Genomic DNA, 24,775 nt, shown 5'->3' with positions numbered 1-24,775 from the left:
ATTTCTGTCTGGCTTGTTGAACCCAATTTCCTAACACACTGCTCTCAATGAGAAACATATGTAGTCCAATGTTGACAAATATTTTGAAATATTAATGAATTGATGGGTCTGGTGCTCCCATCTGAACAGTAGTTTGTAGATGATCGCAGACTTTTATATGTTTTATGCCTCTGGGGGAAGAAAGGTGAACTGCGAAGCTGAGTGCGATGTGAATTCAGCACTCTCCTGGGCCACTCCCCAGAGCAGCTGGGCAGTCACCTTCTCTGAGCCCCGTTTCCTCATCTGGAATAGGGCAGCATTAAATGTGTGTTTTTCTGCTCTGGGGGTCTTGTCAATATTTTGTGCGAAATAGTATTGTGAAGGGTTCCACAGATCTCAACTTTTATTATTAACACGGAGACACATTTTTATCAGTATAGACTATGAATCTAAACCAAAAGAAGGCAAAGAAACGCTGTGAAGATATTTCAGGCCCACAAATGAGAATCTAAACCAAATTTTCCATTTATATATTCACCTCCTTTCAGTGAAACGTTTATTAGCTACTGACCCATGAGGAAGTGAGAAACTCAGAGCTGGCTCTAGCGGAGCCACGAGTTCAGGGCTCCTGCACCAGTCAGAAAACCTAAAAGGAGCAAATTCACAAACACCTCTGTACAGGGAAGACACACAAACGGAAATCAACAATTAACATAGTGTTGGTAGTAGACTTTAAGACATTCTAAAGTCATTTCTAACTTTTTAAATGGATCTAAATGTCCAGTTAAAGTAGTGTTGTTAATCCTCCAAGCAGGAGTCAAGTCTTGGAGGCAGAACCATGCCTCGAACGTGCCCTAAATTTTTGATGGGATTCAGAGCACGCTGCTCGCATGCAGACTTGTTCATTTAGGCTGCTGTTTAGGCGGAGAGGAGCGTGTCTGTCGGTGTTGATAACTTCACTCTGCCTTTCTAGGGCAGAGAGAGGAAGCTCATCCCCAGAGGGTGTGAGGGCACGTGCTACTCTAGGAAGAATGCCTGACAGCCGAGTGACTGTTTATAAATGTTTTAAAAGGCTGTATTACTGGTCCCATTTTGTATACTAAACCAGAGTAGGAACCAAAAATGGCTTTGCTACAAATTCTCTCCCATGACTGATATCCCCCTTACTCTACTACTTTTTTCCTATCCTTCCCCAGTCCCCAACCTCCACCCCCACCCCACACACAAAATAGCCCCATTACTCCTTCCAAGGATTCATTTATTCAAAGCTACAGAGGCAGCTGCAGCAACACTAGGATTTTGCTGATGGCAAATACATCACATCTCATTATAAATTATGCTCTATTTTTAACCCTGAAATGTCACTAGCAAAACCAAATAGGCTTCTGAGCTGGCATATGATGGACGAAATGCACGCTGCAAAGATGGCATTTTGAGCCCTACTCCTGCCCTGACTGGCTCTGACACATCCACCAGCCTCTTAATCTCTTTGTATCGCAAAGAACACACTGACAAAAGGCTGAGATGGTGCTTCGCTCGTTTTTATCAACTCCATGGGAAATTGGGAGGATTCACGATTTAATGGGCTAGATTTCACTGAGGAAGAGTCAGGCTTTGGGTGGAAAACTAGTTTTACTGCTTAGGGAACCAAGTTAAACATCAGTATATATCTTTAAATGTCTAAAATATGGAACAGCTATAGCTTTTTCATCTGAAAGGATCTTTAATATTTGGATAAAGTTTCATCATATGGATATTTCTTACATGATTTAACTATCCCTTATTTCAGAAGTTTAGCTTAGTTCCAACTTTTCATTATGGAAATTATGCTAAAATGAACGTCTTTACACATAAATCTCTGCCTGTGGTTTAGAATTTAATTGTGTGTACTGCTAAAGTGAATTACATTTTTGAAACCCTTATGTTGTAAATTCAGTGAAGGAAGAATCTATATCTGATATATTTTTGTGTCCCCTACAGGGCTGTATCTAAAACATATGATCCCAAAATGTTTGCTGACTGATATTATATATCAGTTTAGCTTTGGCACAGGAGAAGAAAAACTTCAAGGACCAAGGTAATTAATTCTAGCATTTAAATTTTTCTTTTATTGATCACCTAGTATGGATCAGGCACTGCAGCTGATAGTGAGGACTAAAAGACACATAAGATAGGCTCAAGTTTATAATAGGACTTCAGGTTTTTTCATCTGTTAATAATTCTTAAAGTGACGCATTAAGGGATATATAAATAAGAAAGGATGCATAGCCCCATTTCCCATACAGGACCAACTCCCAGCCTACCTTCTTCACCCCAGGGGAAGAGATGCTAATTGGAGTGGACAGAGCCCAGGACATTCACAGGACAAGATTTTAGCCGTTGGTGGCAGTGCCTTGCAAACTCCTGCTCTTTTCATTTGCTTCCTCTGCTGGGTGGTTGGTTGTGCCTGTAGGCACCTGCGATATCTCTAGCTAGTAGTGAGGCTCCCGGTATGACCCAGTAGACTGGTCTCATGATGGAGAGTGTTGGGGGGCTGTGGAAGGTATGGGTGGGCAGAGAGTCCTACTCAGGACTCAAGACTAAGCCAAGTAGTACAGTTTGACCTTTCAGCCAAGTACCACTTTGGGGAAGAGGCATTTGTGCAGGTCTTAACAAATATAGTATTTTCATCCTCTTTTTGTTCTTGTTTCTTCTAAGTACATCTCCCTCAAGAACTACTAATGTAAGATTTCCCAACCTCTGCACTATTGTCATTTTGGGCAAGATAACTCTGTTGTGGGGGGTTGTCCTGTACATCGTAGGATATTTAGCAGCATCCCTGGCCTCTACCCAAAAGATGCCAGTAGCACCATCCCTCAAGTTGTGACAGCCAAAAATGTTTCCAGACACGGCCAAATGTGCCCTGGGGGACAAAGTTCCCCCACCCCTCCACTGATAACCACTCCTCTAGGGGAAGAAAGGTGGCTGAAAAGTCGGGGTGAGGCATTCCAGTGTCCCTGGCTATAATACTATCTCAGGAGCATCAAAACCCCACCTTCAACAACAGGACTCTTCCTCTGCTCTGCAAAATTATTTTCTGGATACTTTTTGGTGATAAAGCAATGAGGCTATGCTAAGTCACATAAAAAGAAATTCAAAGCACTCTCTCCTTCAGTATTCAGTGAAACATGGTACAGGGTATCTCAGGACCTTAAGTTCCGTGAGTACAGAGATGATACTGTCTTAAGGTTGTATCCTCAGCTCCTACCACAGTATCTGGTTGGCCCTTAAAAGTATTTCCTGAATAAATGAATGAACAGGAATTCATGTCTGATTCAGGAATAAATGGATATTAAATATGTGTGTGTGCACCACTTACCCAGCAAATACCACTAAGTAATAACAAAGAGGCTTACTTCCTCGAAGTTCAAAAATCTCCCCAATCAACATGAAGCATGGTTCAGCCAAGGCGTCCTTCCTCCCATCGATATCGTCACCATAATCTGACAGGTCACTGTCCTCCTCTGTCTCCTCCTGCGGGTACAGAAAAGTCACAGGAAGCAGATCACTTATCCAGGAAAATTGGTAGAGTTGTTCTCCTTTTTCAAGTGCAAATTCCAAACTATGTGCTCATATTTCAACCTTACATAACCCTTCCATTTTCCTACATGCAGAAATCTATGCATTTTCAATAAAAGGGGCCAAATGTATCTAACCTCAGGGAAAAGCTTGATCCTAAAGCCTTATCAAGGTTTAAAATAATTTTGAAAAAGCTCTGTCACTGTATGAATCAAGAGTGAATTAGAAGATGAGAAAATAGTTTTCTAACCATTTTGAGTTATAAAAGTTGTATGATTTTAAATTCACTTTAAAAAAAAAAAACGTATATTTTAAACTAATTTAGTTATTTTTAAAGCTCTGATTCAAGATTTTATTCTGTACTTCGGCTAGTCTCATTTCCTGATCTGCATATCAGCAAGTTTCAGTTCAAAACTCATTACACGCCAGGCGCCAGACTAGTGCAAAGGAGTGCGATGTGGACCCAGACTTTCAGTGGCCCACAGCTCTCTGCGGAGACTGACACACATGCACGGAGCTGCTTCTACAAGCAGGTGAAGTGCTGTCAGAGAGGGACAAACACTAGGCAGTGGAAAGACAGCTGGGAAAGTGTGCAGAGGCAGACAGGTAGAGAGGCTGACGTCGTGGGACCAAGCAGAGGGCTAAGGACAGGATTCTGGGGGACTGGATGAGCAGAGGAAAGGACTGAGAAGTCATAGAGGCAGGAGGAGTTCCCTAAAACTTCACAGCTTTACAAGAAGTCCAGCAACACAAAATGCTGCAAAGAGGTTGAAGAAGGTGAAGACAGAGAGGAAGCCACTGGATTTGGCCACTGGCGCTCACCTTCAGAGACTAATTCATGAAGGGACTGGCCATAATGTAAATTCCAAGGGGTTCAGGAATACATGGGAGGTAGTGGAGGTAAGCTAGCCAAGTACAGCCAGACGTCATATGTATGGCCATCAAGGAAAGAGGAGGGAGAGACAGAGACACTTGGGAGGGAAGAGGGTTTACACAAAGACCTGAACGCTGATGTAGGTATGCTCTATGGTACACACTGACGTCTCCTCCCAGCTCAGAATGCAGTAAAACAGCATGCTCCTTTTCATTGTCAGTTCCTTCTGTCCAAACTCATTAAACCAACCCTAGTGAAGAGGCAGTGGCATTTGGCAACGAACTAAGGAGATGCCAAATTTCGGAGATGGTCTCGTGCAATTTGCTGGAGAGTCAAACAAGGGGCTTCAGTGGCCTAAACGTGAGGTAGGAGCTTATATAAGATCGCAAATGTCTGCAGTCTCTCTCTATTCTTTCCTTTACCCATATATATCTCCACTAAATTCATCTCGCTTCAAAATATTCCATGGTTTTCCATTCCCTGACATACTGACTGTTCTTCAAACACATCCTCCTCTCCCAAACCTTCCATCTTAGCTCCAACTCCTCATAATGACCGGCCCCATCCCCAGGGACTGGCTATCACTCATTTTGTAGAGAGTCCTACAGAACTTCCTGTCCACATTTCACTTACCCACCTTGTTATGAGTCTTTTCATTTCTGTATCTTAACTCTTCCAAGTGGCTTGTAGGGGAGCACAAACTGGTGTCCCCAAATACGACAGCAATCATAACTGACCATGGATGTATTTGCTTTCTCCCCACTAGCAGCAAGCTTTTAAAAAACATCTGTTACTTCAGACAGGCTTCAAAAAGACATTTGCTTAAGTACGCTATGAAAATGGTACACCCTTTAGACAGCTCACCTCTTGATGAGAGAAGAAGTCACGAGGAAGTCTTTCCAAAAATGAGGATAATGAAAAAGTGGGTTTTTTCCCCTGCACATCAATAACCTTGAGGTAGTCAGGAGAAGGGCTCAAAAAGGCATAAAGTGCTTCACTCTGACACAGTCTTTCATCTGAAAGCAGATTCTGTGGAAGGAAGAGGATGAATCACTCCTATATAGGAGTGGTAGCGGGGAGCTACCACAAGTAGAGACAAACAAGGCAGAATTGACTGTGAATTCATCATAATTCTGAACCTAAAACCACTTCCCTTTCCCCCTGAAATAAAATATATTAGATCAATTATCAATGATCTGAATGGCAAACAATCCCCTCTAGGTTAACTGGAGTGTCCTAACCCTTCTGCTTGTGGGAGATACTGTGCAGACAACAGAACTCACTCCATTTTGCACTGCTCAGTGCAACACAAAATTCCTCTGCACACAGCTTACAGATCCCGGGACCACTGCCTTTGAAAGTCAGCTTAACCTCCACTCGTTTGTGTGAACACCTTACGTACTTGCACATTACACAAGGATACCATTCAAGCACCCTTTTACGGTTATGTTCAGACTTCGTACATCAGCCGAAACAAGAACTCTGAGTTGTCACAGGGAGGCCCTGCTTGCCAGGCAACTGTTTTACTTCACTGTGCTGCCACCCTCCAGGCAGTGCTTGTTTGTGTAATTATATAGCTGGTTTACTGGCCCTTCACCTGGAAATTTCCTCAAGTTCTTTATGTACTTATCTGGCCTTAGGGGAGAGGAAAGGAGGACGTGATTCACGTCCGTTCATGTACAAACAAGGGCTACGGATAAAACAGTAAAATTAACAATGTGACCACAAGAAGGTTTAAGTGTCTAGTATTAAAAGGTACAGGGTTTAGGAATAAATAAAACAATGGGAAATACTGCCTCATTTATGATATAAGCCCCTTGGGCGAGACAGAACCCTGGGGAGCAGACTGTGCTTCTAATGACAGAAATTGGAGTGGCAGACGAGGTTCAATTCTAGTCAGAGGAGCTGGTCCATGTTGTTCACGTTATATTTGTCGAGGCAAAGGCTGAAATCTGATAAACCCTATGACCTTCCCTAGAATAAGCACCTCTGAATGTGCCCAATACTGCCACAGTGGGGCCAGGGGGTCCAAGTGGCACCACCAGCATTCCAGTGGTTGCCAGCTTCACGTATCCTGCAGAAGACTGGCCTGAAGATGGGAAGGTTCTGCCTCACATGGAGGGAGGGAGATTAAGGGGATGGGCAGGCGGGTCACTACTGCCTTTTGTGGCCCCTGAGCCCAATAAATAGGCCTTTATTCCTTTTTCAGAGTATTTAAATGTTCAGTTGTGCATGAGGGTGGTTTAGGAGGAGTGAGACATTCTCCCCCTAACTTTATTTCCTTTAGCTAATCTATACTCCATCATTATTCTATAAAACAGTAGGAAATGATAACTAATGGTAAGCCTCTAACTTAATACAATCAATATAAATAAGGAAATCATTAAGGGTGATAAGTCTTTGGCCTAAGTTATATTCTATTATGAAGGAAAATGACCAAATTAAATATGTATGAAAAGTCAGAAATTTTCTCAGAGATTATGCCTGTGGAGTAAGGCATAATTGGGATTTTATAATCTTTAAGCTCTCTAAAAATGGATTCCCATTCCTAACTTCTTCCCCCACAACACTGAGAGCATGTCATTCTCTTCTAGTGAAGACCTAAGACTGCTCAGAGGATGATGAAGAAAGGTGTAAGCATCCCAAGAAGAGTGAACAGCATGTGCACACCCAGAAGTGGGGCAGAGTGCTACTGGGGGCAATGGCTGGAGTAAGTGGTATGTGTACGTGAGGATCAGCAAAGATGGCATGTAGGAATGAAAACATAAGTGATGGCATCGCCAAGAATGATTAGCTAGATTATTAAATATCTGTCTTATTAGTATGCCTCGATAGGGAACCGTATGTCATAAATAAACATTCACATAAACATATACTCAGTGGAATCTCTTTTTCTGGAAGGTTCTATGGACTTAAAAACATCTGCTCTTCAGACTAAACTTTTCACATCTTACTTTTCCTGTTTGCAATTGGTGGAATAATATTTTGAAACTGCAGTCTGCTGTGTAACCTACCTAAAGATACTGAACAGTTAGTTAGCACTTTCAAATAAAGTCTTTGAGGAAATGAAAAACAATTTAACCCATTATTTCCTGACTTAAAATCCTCTTGATTAAAAGACAAATGGCCACCTGAGACCACTGTGTCATCTGGCTTAGCTGCAGCTTTTCCTTGCCCCCAGCCATGCCCACACCACCTACCCGCAGTGCGCTGGAGTGCACGGTTCTCCTGGCACAACAGCAGGACTCACTAACCCATTTCCCTCACCAACAGTCCACTAAGGGCATAGACAACCCCTCCTCGCATCCCCGAAAATGCAGGCATGAGGGCAGTCTCTGCAGCACATCAGGAAGACGGAGCAAACTGAGACCCTCCCCAACAGCAGAGGCTGGAGGGAAACCTGAGTCAGCTGCAGAGTTCCAAAGCTACACATCTGGGGCTTGGATTCTGAGTAACACACATTCGTTTCACAAACAAGATCTTTAACTCTTCTGAATGATTTAATCAGGTACCATGCTTGAGTGGGTTTAATATTTCCTAGACATTCTGAATCAGCAACAAAATAGTGATATTTCAGTTTTAAATTCTCTCCTGTAAGAGCATTTCAACATTAATGATCCTCTACCCCAGCTCTGCCATATGAACTCAGAAAATTTTTCTAATTTTATTTCCCGAGGGAAATTTACACACACACACACACACACACACACACACACAGACAGAAAGAGAAATATATGAGAAAAAAAGACTAACACTTTCAAGGCAACTCTGGCTTAAATGTATCTATTTTAACTATGATCCATACTTCTAAGTCAACGATTATATTTTAATATAGCCTTTACTAATCTCAGGACTTCTAGCTACTACTGCATCGGCAAAGTTGCATGCCTCTGAGAACTATAAGGGCTTCGGGGTCCATGGTTTGAGTAACTTAACTATACTCTGAATACAGAGGGCCTAGCTAAGGAAAAAAATAAATAGTGGTTGCTACTGGGGATGGCATTCCTTTGTCCAGCCTTACTCTCTAAAACAGACTGAAGGAAAACAGTGTTTAGAGCAAATTAGGAAAATATCTTTAGGACCTTGGAGTAGCCCAAGATTTCTTAAGCACAAAGGCATTAACTGTACAAGAAAAAAACTGATAAACTGGACTAAACTAAAATTGAGAACTTCTGTTCATTAAGAGAAATCATTCAGAGCCTGAAAAGGCAATCCACAGAAAGGGAGAAGATATGTGCACCACACATGGTCTGACAGGAGACTCACATCCAAAACACACACAGACTCCTACGGAGGGAAACAGAAAAGACAGACAACAGGACTGAGGAGTAGACAGGACTTTAACTTCACAAAATAAACCATCCAAATGGCCAATTAACATATGACTGGTGCTTAACCTCATTAGTCCTCAGGGAGATGCAAATTAAAACCACAATGAGATACCAGTACACACTCACCAGAATGGCTAAGCACTGGGGAGGGTGTGGAGCAATCAGACCCCTTACACACTGCTGGTAAGAGTGTAAAAATTGCTACAACCACTTTGAAAAACTGAAAAACACAAAGGTATTACCCAACACATAGTCACCAAAAGACAAGTACTAGAAGTTTATAGAAACTCTCTTCATAATAGCCTCCAACTGGAAACTATCCAAATGCTCAACAATAGAATGAATAGACTGTAGTGTATTCACACAATGAAAAACCTAAACAGTGAAAACGAATGATCTACAACTAAAATAGCAGTCATGAGGATGAATCTCAGGAACATAATAACGTCGAGTGAAAGAAGTCAGACACAAAAAAGTCCATACCATATGATTCCATTTATATGAAGTTCAAGAACACTTGTAACTATCTGTGTTGTGAGAAGCCGGGATCGGGGTTCCCTTTGGTGGGGGAAGCAGCGATGGAAGGAAGCTGGAGGTACTGGCAATATTGTTTCGTGGACTGGGTGCTAGCCACAAGGGTGTGTTCAGATTGTGAAAACAGAGAAAGCTGTACACATATCATCTGCATTTTCTGTATGTATGGTATACTTTATTTACTCAAAAAAAAAAAAAAAAAAGACCAGACATTTTGAGGATCTGGCATGGCCTGTGACAACGGGAAGCAAACGAGCAAGCTCTTTGAATGATGACAGTTTAACCCAAAATAACTAATTATTCCTCTCATGTCCAAAACTTTTCACTTGCTTACCTGTAAAAACTTGTTCAATTGCTTCTTTGACTTTTCCATAAACTTGTGATCTATAGATTTGAAAGGCAGCTTGCTGAGAGAAGGCAACTGGACTTTTTTTAAAGAAGGGAAACACTGTGGGGAAAAAAATTAAATGTTAGTATCTGGAAATTACATTTTAATCTTACAAAAAGATTTACCATTTTAATTAGAACAAACCAAGTATCCTCCTCTTGTCCTCGTTCCTCTGAGATTTAAGACCTTGGAAACCTACCTGTTCTAATCAGGCTCGAAGAATCTGGAGGAATGGGACATTTGACAAAAAAAGCTAAAGCTCGTCCCTAGACCCATGAATGCCCGGAAGCCGGGAAATCCTGAAGCCAGGCCCATAAGCTGGATTTGCACAACATGCATGTAGCACAACATGTGAGGTATGGACACCTGGCTCTCAGGAACAAGGTTTTTCTATTAAAATATGTTTTGTTTACGACATCTCTGTAAGAAGTTATCAAAGTTGACAAAAGAAGACAACGGAAAAAGAATCAGAATCGTTTGGGTTCTACCTTTATTACGGCCTTTTGATGGCAAACTGCAGAGTGTAACTATATTAATAAGAATAAAATATATTAATAAATAGTGACAATCGACTTCCCGTTGTGGATTAAGTCCTACATTCTGCCAGACACTCTGCTTCTGCTTGGCATGTGTAACAGCCCTACAAGTTGCGAATTATTAGCATTCCTATTTTACATATGAGACGACTGATAATCAGGATTAAAACCCAGATCCAACTGATGATAAAGTCTGTGTTCTTTTTTTTAAAATTTTATTTATTTATTTTTCCCCCAAAGCCCCAGTAGATGGTTGTGTGTCATAGTTGCACATCCCTCTAGTTGCTGTATGTGGGACGCGGCCTCCGCGTGGCTGGAGAAGCGGTGCGTCGGTGCGCGCCCGGGATCCGAACCCGGGCCGCCAGCAGTGGAGCGCATGCACACTTAACTGCTAAGCCACGGGGCCGGCCCAAAGTCTGTGTTGTTAATGCCAATCCCCAGAGGACTCTGCCAGTCTGCCCCTCAGACACGAGGAGGATAGTGGGTTCCAAAGGCTGCAGACTCTGCCCCCATTGACAAACCCTGGCCGTCATCACGGCACCGGGGCCATTTGAATATGCTTAATGAAATCAACCGGTATTGAAAAGTAAGTGAGCACAGAGTCTGCCTGCCACAGCTGTTACTCCTGTTGCCATCATCAGGGTCACGGTAGCCCCCGCCAGCCTGGCCATAGCAAGGGACAGCGCGTAACAAGTCTCGTGTGGCCAGTGCATGTAAGTGCTTCCAGTGTTAGAAGAGGAAGAACTGGCCTTACCTACGCAGCCACTAACGCACAATGGTGTCTGCCCACGAAGGATATTTTCATCAGGGTTCAAAGTCAGGGCAAAATTTTAGAGGAACTGAAACAGCCAGGGAGAGTTGGAAGGGGCGATTAAACTCACCAGGGACCTGAAGGCGAGCTTCCTGTCACAGCTGTGAACAGGAAGGCTTCCTTCAGAAAATGAAAATCCACTCGACAGGAAATAGCAAGGGTAGGAGACGAACCCCGTCCTCAGGCCACAGATGACGAGAGGTGACGACGAGACCAAAGGACAGACGTGGAAGTTCATAAAGTTTGTTTCCTCTAACACTTCAGTGTCATTGTTTTTGATTTTCAAAGTACATTTCATCTTCCACATACATTTTATTTCAAAATCTTCCCTAAATTCCTTTTTCCTTTCCCTTCGGTTTTTATCAGCCAGTAGACTGATACAAATCTTTGGCATCACAATGGTTGGGCACAGGGCAAACGATGCATTTTTCATTGCAGTGTTAAATTTACTCAATAATTTTGGGAAACATTTATTCTTATATTAAGATAAATATTTGCTTTCCACACTGCTAGGGTGATCCTAGTCCATTTGAGAAATGCTGTAGTATGACCTTCAGTTTTGGCCACCATCGTTTCAAAAGCAGTTGAAGAAGTAACAGCATTCAGAAGGTAGAGATTAAAAGGTTAAAAAAAAAATCACCCTAACAAAAAAGGTTAAAGGAAACAGACATATTTCATTTGCAAAAGTGGGGTCTGAGAGGTGACCACAGGGTTTACCAGTATCAGTTCATTCTGAGCAAGAGAAAAACGGATCTAAATGAAAATAGAAATGATGGAAGAATTTTTTTAATTGCTGGGGGGAAGGGCAATCACCTCCCATAGGAGGAGAGTTAGGAATACAGAATCCCTGAGGAAAGTGGAAGAATAATGAACTGAAAGTAAGATGACCTGGATTCTAACCCTGGTCTGGCCACTATGTGTACACATCCTATGATAAGTCAGTGACACTCTCTGAGATCAGTTTCCCTCATCTCACAAATAAAAGAATTGACCTACATTGGTGGCTTTCCAACATTTTTAACAAAAACCCACAGTAGGAAATACACGCTACATTGCAGCCCCCAATGCACATGCATATATCCATATCCATGTATATAATATACACACGCATATAAAACTGAAATAAAAAGTTCTATGAAACAACGCTCATTACTGCTCCTAGTAATAACAACAACACAATAATGTTTATTATGTGCTAGACATTCCTCTAAATGCTTTGTATACACTTATTCCCTTAATTCTCACAACTCTGAGATAGGTATGGGAGGTGCTATCAATATCTGTATTTCAATGATGAAGAAAACAAGGCACAAAGGGACAGAGAGACAAGTCCCAGGTCACATAGCTCACGAGTAGTCAAGCCAGGATCCACACTCGAGCCGTCTGGCTCCAGAGTCTGTGCTTTCAACCACGACACTTGACCGACTCCTTTACTCTTTGTGATGAAACCCAATATGTTCTATTCTCTTTCTCCTACTGCAACCCATAATTGACTTCACTACCCACTAACGGGTCACAACTGGCAGCTTCGAAACCACTGGCCCTAGAGGATCCCTAACTCTCCTTTGGCTCTGGGGTTCTGTGACAATTCACTAAGGAGATCAGAGTATTATCTGTCCCGAGGATTTAGACTAGACTAGATGATTTGATCTATGAGTAAATTTCTAAATGTCAGGCTGAAAATGCCACTTGCCAGTATCAACAGCAAAGGAGAAAGATGAATCAGTTTCCTTATGCGTAAAAATTGAAATGAGCTCTTACATCTCTTCTTGCTCAGTTAAGTCTAAATTCTTGTGCTCACGAGTGTTCATACCTCACTAAGTTTCCGGTGTAAATTCTGAAACTCACTGAGCCTTCTGGGGACTGTCCAGTTCTTGGTTTCAACTCCTCCAACTTCTTGTAAGCTTACCATGACAAAGTAACAAGGCATTTGCTCACCATTCTCTTCTGTAACCTTGGAAAAAAACACAAACACAACAACAACAAGCATGGTGAGCAGATGTGGTAGGCAACATTTTTAATGTCCCCCAAGATTTCCCTCTCCCTGGCGTCTATGCCCTGCATAATCCCCGGGACTGTGAATATGATGGACTCTCTTCCGACAATTAGGTTCTATTACATGGCACAGTTGACCTTAAAATAGGGAGATTATCTGGGTAGGCCTAACTTCATGGTACGAGCCCTTTAAAGCAGAGAGATTTCTCTGGTTAGTAGTAGAAGAGGAAGTCAGAAAGACTGGAACACAAGGAGGATTTGATGTGTCATGGTAGCTTCGAGATGGAGAGAGACATGTGGAAAGGATCTGGGAATACTTCTAAGAACAATGAACAACCCCCAGCTGACAGCAAGAGAACAGAGACCCCAGTTCCACAACAAAAAGGTCTTGAATTCTGCCAACAGCTTGAATGAACTTGGGAGTGGATTTTTCCCCAGAGTCTCTAGACAAGAACTCTGTCTGGTCAACATCTTGATTTCAGCCTTGTGACACAATGAACAGAGAACGCAGTCATACCATGCTGGACTTTTGACCTACAGAATTGTGAGCTAATAAATGGGTATTGTTTGAAGCCAAGAAATTTGTGGTAATTTGTTATACAGCAAAAAAAACCCAAAAAACAGACTTAATATAGCAGACTTAACATCCTAGCTGTGTTTCCTCAAACAAACAAATTAACAGCAAGTAAAGTGGTGTGAGATACATCAAAACCTCTCTCAGAGAAGGATGAGGGCTTTCCCAGTTTAATTTCAGGATTCAACAAACCATCATTTCTATTTTCATGAAATTTTACATTGGGAGACATAATTTCCTCCACTTCCCAACTGAGATAATTCATAAACACACATACATACATACACACAAACACACCATCATAATTCAGAATAGGCCACTATTACTCTTAACATAAATACATAAGAGAAGAAACAAAAAGAAAATACAGTGAATTGAAGCTTGAATTAGTATCATAAATCCAATTCCAATTAGAGAGCAAGAGTCAATAAGAAAGGCAAAGGAAAGAGACGCAAGACTTACTGAGCCCACACTGAGCCCCGTGTGGTAGGACTATTATCCATCTGTAAGGATGGGGGAAGTGGAGGCCCAGACACTGTCACTGGACTGTCCTAGGCTCACATACCTAGTAAGCGGATCAGCCAGTATCAGAACTCAGGAGGGTCTGGCGTGATGCAAACATACCTTCCACACATTCCCCTCTGTCAAGTGGGGTCTCCTCTGTGTCCATTTCCATTACCTTTTCAGTGACTAAGGCGCCACAGCAAGCTCTGAGTAACAACTGATCATCAGGGCAAAGTGCCTTGTGAGGGTTTTTCCTCCTTCTCTCCCTCAGTGTTTGCCTTTGGAAGATGATTTTAATAAACCGAAATGTCAGAGCAGCTCTAGGCAACACCGAGGAGGTGACAGAATGTGTGTTCTTTCCCTCCTCTACTACCTTTCCACATTACATACTCCTGAGCCTACCCCCTTCCTAGACTTACACCCCAAAGATAACTGCATCTGCAATTATCAAGGGTTTCTCTGTGGTACGCCAAGGTTGAGTGCACCCTCCCTGATCCCTGGCCCTCTGCCTCCCCTCAGAGTAGGCACAGTGCCCTGCAGCTTACCTTAATGGGAGCGCCAACAAGTGCCAAAGACACGCTAGGGCACCTGGTTCAGCTTTCACATGATGTGTGTGCTTTCCGGGTAGCTCTTGCAGAAGGTGCTCTGGTTTGCAATCTAACTATAGGTGAATTTCTATTGTGAATTTTAAGCCCTCCCCCTAGTAAGTCAAGCCACTGGGTTGATGGGAAAGGCAGGGATGAACAAAGATAAGCTGGGCAGATAGGCCCTTGCAAATCTAAGGAGTATCTGACAAGCCATCTGAAACAATGATGGGGCAAAACGTTAACACTGTCTCACTCAGGATCTTGTTATTAGTGTACCATATGGTGGACCTGACTTTCATCTCCAGGTTTCCACATGATTGAGAGCAGGACAGGTGAGAAGGAAGGAGTTGCCAACAACGTAAATGCCTATAAGCATCCTTCCCTTAAAGGAAATTATTTTTATAGACAAAAGAAAAACAATACAGAATATTCTGAACACTATTATTCCACACTCCTTGGAGAAGAGCAAAATATTTTCTAATTCAAAGGCAAAAATATTCATTATTAAAGATCTTAGAGCTATTGACACTTGAGCAATTGAAGTTAGCAATATGGCACAATCAGATACACCACTTAAATTTTTAATTTTTCATCTCCAAACTTCAAGTAGTGCTTTCTATCTTATTTCAACCCTTGACAGAAAAATAAATTGGTAATTCAAGGACATTAATTGTTCCTATTGAAAGTTGCTTACAATTCCAGTGAACAAGGACAACTTTCTGTCTGAAAGGGAGTGAGATCAGCTCTATACCAGGAAACCTAGTACAGCTTCCAGTCACGGGTGAACCAGAGTGAAAATATGGGGGACGAAGGTAGGACACATGCAGTCTAAAAAAACAAATATAAGTTTTCTATCCTTGACCTTAATTCTCCAGGACAAAATCTTGCCTTATAAAGTCAAACAGTTAAAATAAATTGGCAAGAAAAGCAGTCAAACCTACCTCTCCACTAGTGATGGAGGCTTTCCACATGCCAAGGTTCTCACACCACCAGTCTGTTCTTGCCATGTGCAGCTGAAGGTCCGTGCGTTCTTTCTCTATTAGAATTATTTCCTCCTTCAACTTGGAAACAATCTGCCTCGAGGAAAACATCCTGGGAGTTACTAAATCATTTAAAATGCTACGCAATGCAGCCAAGTAGCAGGAAACAAAATTAACACACAAAAATCAGCTGTGTTTCTATACATTAACAATGGACAATCCAAAAGGGAAATTAAGAAAAGAATTCCGTTTATAATAGCATAAAAAATACTTAGGAATTAACTTAAGCAAGGAGGTGAAAGACTTCTACGATGAAAACTACACAACACTGAAGAAAGAAATTAAAGAGGACATAAATGGAAAGACATCCCATGTTCATGGATTGGAAGACTAAATATTGCTAAGATATTAATACTACTCAAAGCGATCTATAGATTCAATGCAATCCCTGTCAAAATCCCAATGATGTTTTTTCATAAATAGAAAAATCCATCCTAAAATTCATATGGAATCTCAAGGGTAACTGAACAGCCAAAACAATTTTGAAAAAGAAGAAAAAATTTGGAGGACTCACACTTCCTGATTTCAAAACTTACTGCAAAGCTACACTAATCAAAACAGTATGCTACTGGCATACAGACAGACATAGAGACCAATGGAATAGAAGAGAGAGACAAGAAATAAACTCTTACATATATGGTCAAATGATTTTTGACAAGGGTGCCAAAACCATCAATGTTTGGAAAAGGACAGTCTTTTCAACAAATGGTGCTGAGAAAACTGGATATCCACATGCAAAACAATGAAGTTGGACCCTTACCTAATACCATATACAAGAATTAACTCAAAATGGATCAAAGACCTAAATGTAAGAGCTAAAACTACAAAATTCTTTGAAGAAAATATGAGGGGAAGCTTCAGGACATGGGACTGGCAATAATTTCTTGGCTATGACACCAAAGACACAGGCAACAAAAGAAAATACAGGCAAATTGGACTTCATAAAAATTAAAAACTATTGCACAAAGAACACTATCAACACAGCAAAAAGGCACCCCACAGAATAGGAGAAAATATTTGTAAATCACATATCCGACAGGAGATTAATATCCAGAATAGATAGAGAACCCCTAAAACTCAACAACAAAAAAACCAAACAACCCAATTCAAAAATGGGCAAAGGACTTGAATAGATATTTCTCCAAAGAAGATATATCAATGGCCAAAAGGCACATGAAAAGATGTTCAACACCACTAATCACTAGGGAAATGCAAATCAAAACCACAATGAGATACCACTTTACACCCACTAGGATGACTACTATCAAAAAACAGAAATTAACAAATGCTGGTGAGGATACAGAGAAATTGGAACCCTTATGCACTGTTGGTGAGGAGGTAAAATGGTGCAGCCACCGTGGAGATTCCTCAAAAAATTAAAAACAGAATTATCACATGACCAGCAATTCCACCTCTGGGTATATATATAAATATATATATATACCCCAAAGAATTGAAAGCAGGGTCTTCAAGAGATATTTGTGCACCCGTGTTCACAGCGGCATTATTCACAACAGCCAAAATGTGGAGGCAAACCAAGCGTCCATCGATCGTTGAATGGATAAACAAAATGTTATATCTGTATATATGCAATAGAATACTAGTCAGCCTTAAAAAGCAATGAAATTCTGACACATGCTACCATATAGATGAACCTTCAAGACATTATGCTAAGTGAAATAAGCCCGTCACAGGATGAATACTGTATGATTCTATCCACACAAGGTGCTTAGAGTAGCTAAATTCATAGAGACAAAGCAGAATGCTGGCTGCCAGGGGCTGGCGGGAGAGGAGAATGAGGAGTTATTGTTTAATGGGTATGAGTTTCAGTTTTACAAGACGAAATGCGTTCTGGAGGTGGATGGTGGTGATGGCTACATTAACAATGTGAATGTACTTAACGCCAGTGAACTGTACACTTAAAAATGGTTAAGACGGTAAATTTTATGTCATGTATATTTTACTACAATTTTTTTTTTTTGCAAGGAAGATCGGCCCTGAGCTAACATCCGATGCCGATCCTCCTCTTTTTTTTGCTGATGAAGCCTGGCCCTGGGCTAACATCCATGCCCATCTTCCTCTACTTTATATGGGACGCCGCCACAGCATGGCTTGACAAGCGGTGCGTCGGTGCGCGCCTGGGATCCGAACCTGTGAACCCTGGGCCGCTGTAGTGGAGCGCACGCGCTTAACCGCTTGCACCACCGGGCAGGTCCCTTTACTATAATTTTTAAAAATAAATAATCTTTTTTAAAAAATGCTATGCTTACCATCTCCTTGGATCTCCTTTATGAGAAAACCTATAGAGTTATGTAACTCTGTAGTTTGAGACAGCAGCTTTGCCCCCAAACTCTCCTGAGCAGAGTCTACAAGGACCCCTTCCTTCCTCAGAAAGCCTGCAGGAAGCACTCCCTGCTGAGCCGTCGTCCTGCCTTTATCATCAGGAAGGGCTATGACGATCTGCTTCATTTTCATGTATGTTTTGGTTCCACAAGCAGCACATCTGCTCCCGAAGGGCAGATGTCAGACTCTCTACTTCACTGACTCTCCACAGACCAGCACAGCATTGTGCATGTTCATCACTATGTTTCTGAACACACACTCAGAAAGGGCCAGGGGAGATCAATGAGCGCCAGCCACACCTACATTAGCGAAGCCTCCTTGTTGGACCGCACAGAAGCATAAACACAAAGCACACAGCCTCTTGGGTTTGAGAAATGCCAATTAGTGAGATGCTAAACTTTTAAATTCTGTTGGCTTTTAGCAGAACATTTATTGCTTGCATGACTCTGTGAGCTTCTCTAAATTGCACTCGCAACATTTGAAATAAAACAAAATTTTTAAAGATTGTCTTTAAAAATTGTTAACTCTTGAGTAGTTAACTCACTTCCAGAAATGACTTTGGCACAAGGGAAAGCTTTGCTCCCCTCCCCAAAGGTACAGTAGGCAAATCAAAGAAAAGAACCCAGGGTTACTCTAACAGCTGATGATCAGAAAGAACCGCCAACCATAAAAGGTTAAAAACAAGTGCTTTTGTAATTCTATATTAGAAGCAAAAACAAAACCACAGAACTTACTCCCAGTTAAAATTCTTTTTAAAGAAATAGTCACACTTCTCAACAGAAACTGAAAACTACTATTTATCAAATTTTAAAAAATGGAAACTTTTAAAGACGACCTTGAAAGAATTACCTTCTTGTCAGGTTTTGGTGCATTTTGAAGAGAATTTAGAGCTTGCCTTTTATATTCAAGTTTCTCATTTAGTTCTCGTAGTTTGTTTACAGCAAAACTGGCTTGTTCATTAATCTGACTGGTGCCTTCTTCCTCACCAGCCTCACCTCCTGGGCCCTGGGGGAAAAAGTCACATGAACCACCATATCTTATAATGATGTACTATTCACTATTATCTATTAGAGAGGTTCTTTTTTTTTTTTAATTTTATTTATTTTTTTTCCCCCAAAGCCCCAGTAGATAGTTGTATGTCATAGCTGCACATCCTTCCAGTTGCTGCAATGTGGGACGCGGCCTCAGCATGGCCGGGGAAGTGGTGCGTCAGTGCGCGCCCGGGATCGAACCCGGGCCGCCAGCAGCGGAGCGCGCGCACTTAACCGCTGAGCCACGGGGCCGGCCCCTAGAGAGGTTCTAAATCATCACAATACACTGTTCCAAAGTACCAGATTCCACTGGGGAAAGACTCTATAGTAGCAAGCCTAGAAGTAGACTGCTTTTTCTCAGCAAAGCGAAAAATCAAAGTATTTGGAACCAAAGACACTGGTATTCAGAACTGCAGTGAAAAAAGAAACATTTAATAGCCTAAAGAAAGGGGAAAACATTCCATACCACTATTTCTCAAATGGAACACCCAAGGGGATCTACACGGAACAAGTGACGGCAACTGAGCTATTTTCCCAGCTCAACCCAAATGTTCTGTGCCTAATCCATGACAAAGACACTGAGACCTCGCTTCCTTCTGGTCTCCTAAGAATATTATAAAAACTCATGCAAGTCCCTTTAAAATAAAATTGCCAAATTCCCACTAGTAAAAGTATTTTCAGTATATACTTTGTTCAGTCCTTCTCTTAAAGATGTTTTTTACAAATCAGCAGGTAGATTACTTTACAAGTAAAATGGTTAGCATTTGAAAGTGACTCAAGACTCATAAAGAACTACCTAGCTGGGAAAAATCTGAATAGGTTACCAACAACCAGCTATGAATTAGATTCCTGAGCAGCCCCAGTGCTCCGGGCACTGAAAAGAACTGCTGACAACTGGCCTCTGCTTTGTTACTACTTAACTTTCTTCCAGATTTTTTTCTTCTAATTTTTATTAATTGTAATAAACAACAAAATAGTTTTTTCAAAGAAAATAAAGTAGTAATAATCATTGGAGAAAACCAATCTGTTTTCCTTTTTTTTTTTTTTTTTTTTTTGGTGAGGAAGATTAGCCCTGAGCTAACATCTGTCATCAATCCTCGTCTTTTTGCTAAGGAAGACTGGCCCTGGGCTAACATCCATGCCCATGTTCCTCTACTTTTTATGGGATGCCTGCCACAGCATGGCTCGATGAGCAGTGTGCAGGTCCGTGCCCAGGGCTGCGAACCCCGAGCCACTGAAGCCGAGCACACTAACTTAACCACTATGCTACTGGGCTGGCCCGTTTTCCTTTTTTTATGTTCTAATCCTTGTCCATGAGTATATATAACATAATTTTATACCTGTGTACATTCAAGTGGGTTTTCTGCCTTTTTCATATAATATACAATGCTATGTATTTTGAGGGTAGTGTAGTCTTCAAAATTTTAATTTTCATGGCTGCATAGTATTCTATGAATTATGATATACTGAGGCACATTTCCCGCTGCTGCTCCTGCTATGAGCTGACTCTGCTTTTTTCCAACCCCAGATGTACTAAAACGCACTCCACTGTGCATAAAATTTTTTCTACATTTTAGTTATTTTCTTAGGATAAATTTCTAAAAGTTGGGATTATTGAAACAAAGAGTAGGAGCTCTCAAATGGTCAGTAATGCATATTACCCTCCTTGACTCCTCGGTGAGGTGGGACATTTTTTCATGTTTGTTTATTATTACCTTTCATATGAACTGCCAGGTCAAGTCCTTGTTCAATTTATCTGTTGGGTATTGATGTTTTTTATTAGTTTGGATAACCTCTTTTGCAGTATTTGCATATTAGCCATTTTAATTTTTGAGGTAGAGAAATAACAGTTAAAACAAACTGACCTATCTTAAAAATAAAATGCAATGAGTTTTGGACCAATCAGTTTAGTGTTTTTATACACTGAAAATGTAATGAAGCAAGTAACAAACTGAAAGGAAAAAAGTCTGAATGAATGAATTTAACAACAGCTCAGAGACGCCGGCTTCTAATACCATCGAGAGCAAGCACCTGATTCCTCAGGGCTTGAGATACAGTGAACTGGGCAGAAAGAAAGAATCCAAGATAAATTATAATCTCTCCATATAAGGTGACTATAAAACACTTAGCTTTTCTTTGTACCTTCACAAATCTTAAAACTCATATGAATCATTAATAGTAAATGAGAGATGGCACCTGGGACTATCCAAAGTAATCTAGTACACGAAAAGAAAATTAGACTTAAGGCACGGCTGAGCCAGGTTTCTTTTGAAACATCCTAATTTCATCTGATTTTTTTAAATCCCCAAATACTTCCTGTAACTCCTCCCATATTCTCTTCCTCTCCTCATTTTTTCCCCATCCTTTGTCTATTCTTAGGTTGGACTATAGTTCTACTGATTCTCTTTACCTGGCCTAAGCCACAAACGACCCACCCCCCAGATTTTTCTGCCCTCACTTTTCAGGAGTCAACCTCGGGGTGTGTCTTGGGCAGTCAGAGCACAGGGAGGTCTCAGACTCAACGCTGAGAGGTGTCAGCCTGGTAGTCAGAAGGACAAAGGAAGAAGTGTGTAAGACAAGAAGCAACAAGGTAATTCAACTTAACAAGTTCTACTTAAAGTCCTGTATACTTAAAGACGATGGTGTACACCAAATTTGGCTTACATGATATGCGCCCACCTAACTGTATTCAAAGCTTATCCACCCAGGGCCGGCCCTGTGGCTTGGTGGTTAAGTGCGCGCACTGCAATGCTGGCGGCCCGGGTTCGGATCCCGGGTGCGCATCGAGGCGCCACTTCTCCGTCCATCCTGAGGCCGAGTCCCACATGCCGCAACTAGAAGGATGTGCAGCTATGACATACAACTATCTGCTGGGGCTTTGGGGGGAAAAAATAAAATAAATAAAATCTTTAAAAAAAAAAAAACAAAGCTTATCCACCCAAAAGAGAGGAGAAATTAAACGTGACTCACCATTTCATCCTTGTTCGAAATCAACTGGGGGACATGTTTTTCTTCCTCTTTTATCATCAATTTCTCATACAGGTCACTGACAATAAATGAAGGGTAATACCTATCCTTTAGGGTCTCATAAACATCTCCCTGGATTTTGCAGAACACCTCAATACCTTTATTTCCCACAAGACACTGCTGGATTTCTTTGTAAAGTGATTTTTCCACCGATATTTCTTTGCTCTCCACAAAGAAATTCTGGTAAATCTCACCAACTAATTGTGGGATTTCATTCTGAAAAGACAGGAAGATGAAGAAAGACAAAGTAAGAAATATCATCTCCGAGAAAAATTATTTTCTTCTGAATTCTCTGCATGTTCCAGCTGGAAGGAAGACATTTAGAATGTGGAGCTTTGGTTTATGTGCACATTCAGGGCCAAGGGGCAAGCATCAGACCCTAAAAAAACAACTAGTTCCTTAAAATGAACACTTCATGTTGAACAGTTAACAAATGTAATTTCTTTTAAACGGTGGAGGGAAAAAAATAAGAATGAGAACAGTTTTCTTCCTACAGTGGATTCCTTCTCATAGATCTCAATTCCACAGGGATATAATTTATCAGCTAAATTCAATTTGACTTTTTTATCTAATATAAATAATTGGAAGTACCATTTCTCACTCCAGAAAAAAGTCAAAATAATAATTGTGTAATTTAAGAACACAAGAAAAATATTCTTCAGAATGATGACTTATTACATTGTAATCAAGCTTATCTTAGACAGCTGAGTCTTAAACATCACACTGAGGTCATCGCCAGCCTGCTTTAGAAATGCAAGCGTCTCTTCTGATTAACACAGTCTTTATATTTCCTCTGAAGACATCTCATTAACTCTAGGAATGCTATGGAAAGTCTTCAACAGTAGTAAAAAATGAAGTCAAACAACTTAATAAATATGAATTTCACACACATTTCAGAACTTTTACATCCAAATCAGTGTTGCTAGGTCAAAATACAGCTATTTGAGGAAGCTGTATGCTCTTACTCCATTGAAATTTTTCAAATTGTTCAGCAGTTTAGGAAAATTCTTTAGACTGCTCTTTACAATATTCCTTTGAGAGCAGCCCAAAGTCAAGTTTGGAATCAAGGCTGGTAAACAAAATGTGTAATAAAGTTGGCAAATACAATATTGAGTAAAATTGGCTTATAAATTAACAAAGAAAGGCATTCCTAAGAAGATTTAAAAATACTACGAGACTGGGGCCGGCCCGGTGGCACAAGCGGTTAAGTGCGCACGCTCTGCTGCGGCGGCCCGCGGTTCGCCGGTTTGGATCCTGGGCGCGCACCGACGCACCGCTTGTTAAGCCATGCTGTGGTGGCATCCCATATAAAGTGGAGGAAGATGGGCACAGATATTAGCTCAGGGCCAGTCTTCCTCAGCAAAAAAGAGGAGGATTGGCATCGGATGTTAGCTCAGGGCTGGTCTTCCTCACAAAAAAAAAAAAAAAAATACTACGAGACTGGATTTAACCAAGACTTGCCTTAACCAAGTAGTCTGTGATTTATGACGTATTTTAAATTGGTATTCAGTTCTAGCTTCACTCACATGAAGTGCAAGTGAGTAATTCAATGTACGCAGTGCTCTTTGTGCCTATTTTAATAAGCTTCTCAAAATATATGTATTATATGTAAGTATTGTTTTATATTTCACATTAATTTAATTCTTAAATATATATTGAAAACTTGCCAAGTATAAAACACAATGCTTATTTAGTTGGGCTTTTCATTGTAAAAGGCTGTAACCAAAGCCATTTTTTGTATTCCTTAACCAAGTTTAATGAAATAAAAGGAGAACAGTAGTGCAAAATATGCACATTATGAATTAAAAACAAGGTTATGAGATTAAGGAGTAGGTGACAAGACCAAATTTATCATAATAGCAATGTGGAGATGTATATGCCTTTTGATAATGCATTAAAACATAACTACCTGAAACTAAATTCAATCTTTTGGTACATTTATCAATCATTTTTCCCTTGACTATACATTCAAAAGCATCTTTTACAAAAAAATCTAATTTTATTTACCCTTATGGGCTAGAACATAATGCCAATGTTATACTTGGTTTAAAATATTCTTTTAATTATACTTATCTTACAGCTTCATTGAGAAACACAGATACACTGCCTAACATGCAAGTTTTCATCAGCTAGTGATTAACAGACCTTTGAGCCAATATATACTACCTTGTTAGCATTCTTTAAATATTCCACAGACTCCCAAAAACCAATCAGAGCTCTCTTGTCTATCCTTTCCATGTACATTCGAAAGTGTTCTCGGTAGAAAGTATTGGCCAAGATATCTTCAAATTGAAGAATCTAGTAAGGGAATTTAAGAAAAAGGTTTTAAAAATCAAATTTTAAAAATCAGTTTGCTTTAAATTCCACTGTATTAATTTCTACATCCACGAAAAAATGCTTCATTTTTTAAGGTCATATTCAACGTAATACAGCACTTCTCCCGCCTCCCTAAATCTTAAACACGATACAGTGTATTGAACACTCAACATGCACATATTCAATAAATACCAATTTTCTATTAATCATTCACTCATTCAGCAAAAGATCTATTTGGCATCTACTCTGTATCAAGCACTTGTTTCTAGGAAATTGCACAGACAAAAATCCCTGCCTTATGGGATGTATTGCTAAAAGCAATAGGTGCCAACAATAGAAAAACTGAA

At 40.6% G+C, this 24,775-nt stretch overlaps 1 protein-coding gene across 4 annotated transcripts in view; it reads right to left on the bottom strand.

Annotated features, from left to right (window-relative positions):
- Positions 1-24,775, bottom strand: part of SNX25 (sorting nexin 25) — a 129,803-nt gene that overhangs the window by 5,161 nt on the left and 99,867 nt on the right. For all 4 annotated transcript variants that reach the window (XM_087418360.1, XM_087418361.1, XM_087418362.1 and 1 more), the window contains exons 8-15: positions 24,279-24,410; positions 22,056-22,328; positions 18,904-19,059; positions 15,613-15,744; positions 12,825-12,965; positions 9,611-9,724; positions 5,276-5,440; positions 3,375-3,492 (exon numbers count right to left, since the gene is read on the bottom strand). In XM_087418360.1, coding sequence (XP_087274486.1) covers positions 3,375-3,492; positions 5,276-5,440; positions 9,611-9,724; positions 12,825-12,965; positions 15,613-15,744; positions 18,904-19,059; positions 22,056-22,328; positions 24,279-24,410 — 1,231 coding nt within the window. The remainder of the gene's footprint in view (positions 1-3,374; positions 3,493-5,275; positions 5,441-9,610; positions 9,725-12,824; positions 12,966-15,612; positions 15,745-18,903; positions 19,060-22,055; positions 22,329-24,278; positions 24,411-24,775) is intronic.

The sequence above is a fragment of the Ceratotherium simum genome, chromosome 28 (assembly GCF_057802395.1).
Source record: "Ceratotherium simum simum isolate JZ-2026a chromosome 28, ASM5780239v1, whole genome shotgun sequence".
NCBI classification, from domain to species: Eukaryota; Metazoa; Chordata; class Mammalia; order Perissodactyla; family Rhinocerotidae; genus Ceratotherium; species Ceratotherium simum.
Note: the sequence above shows the minus strand (reverse complement) of the source record. Positions and strands in the feature narration are given on the sequence as shown.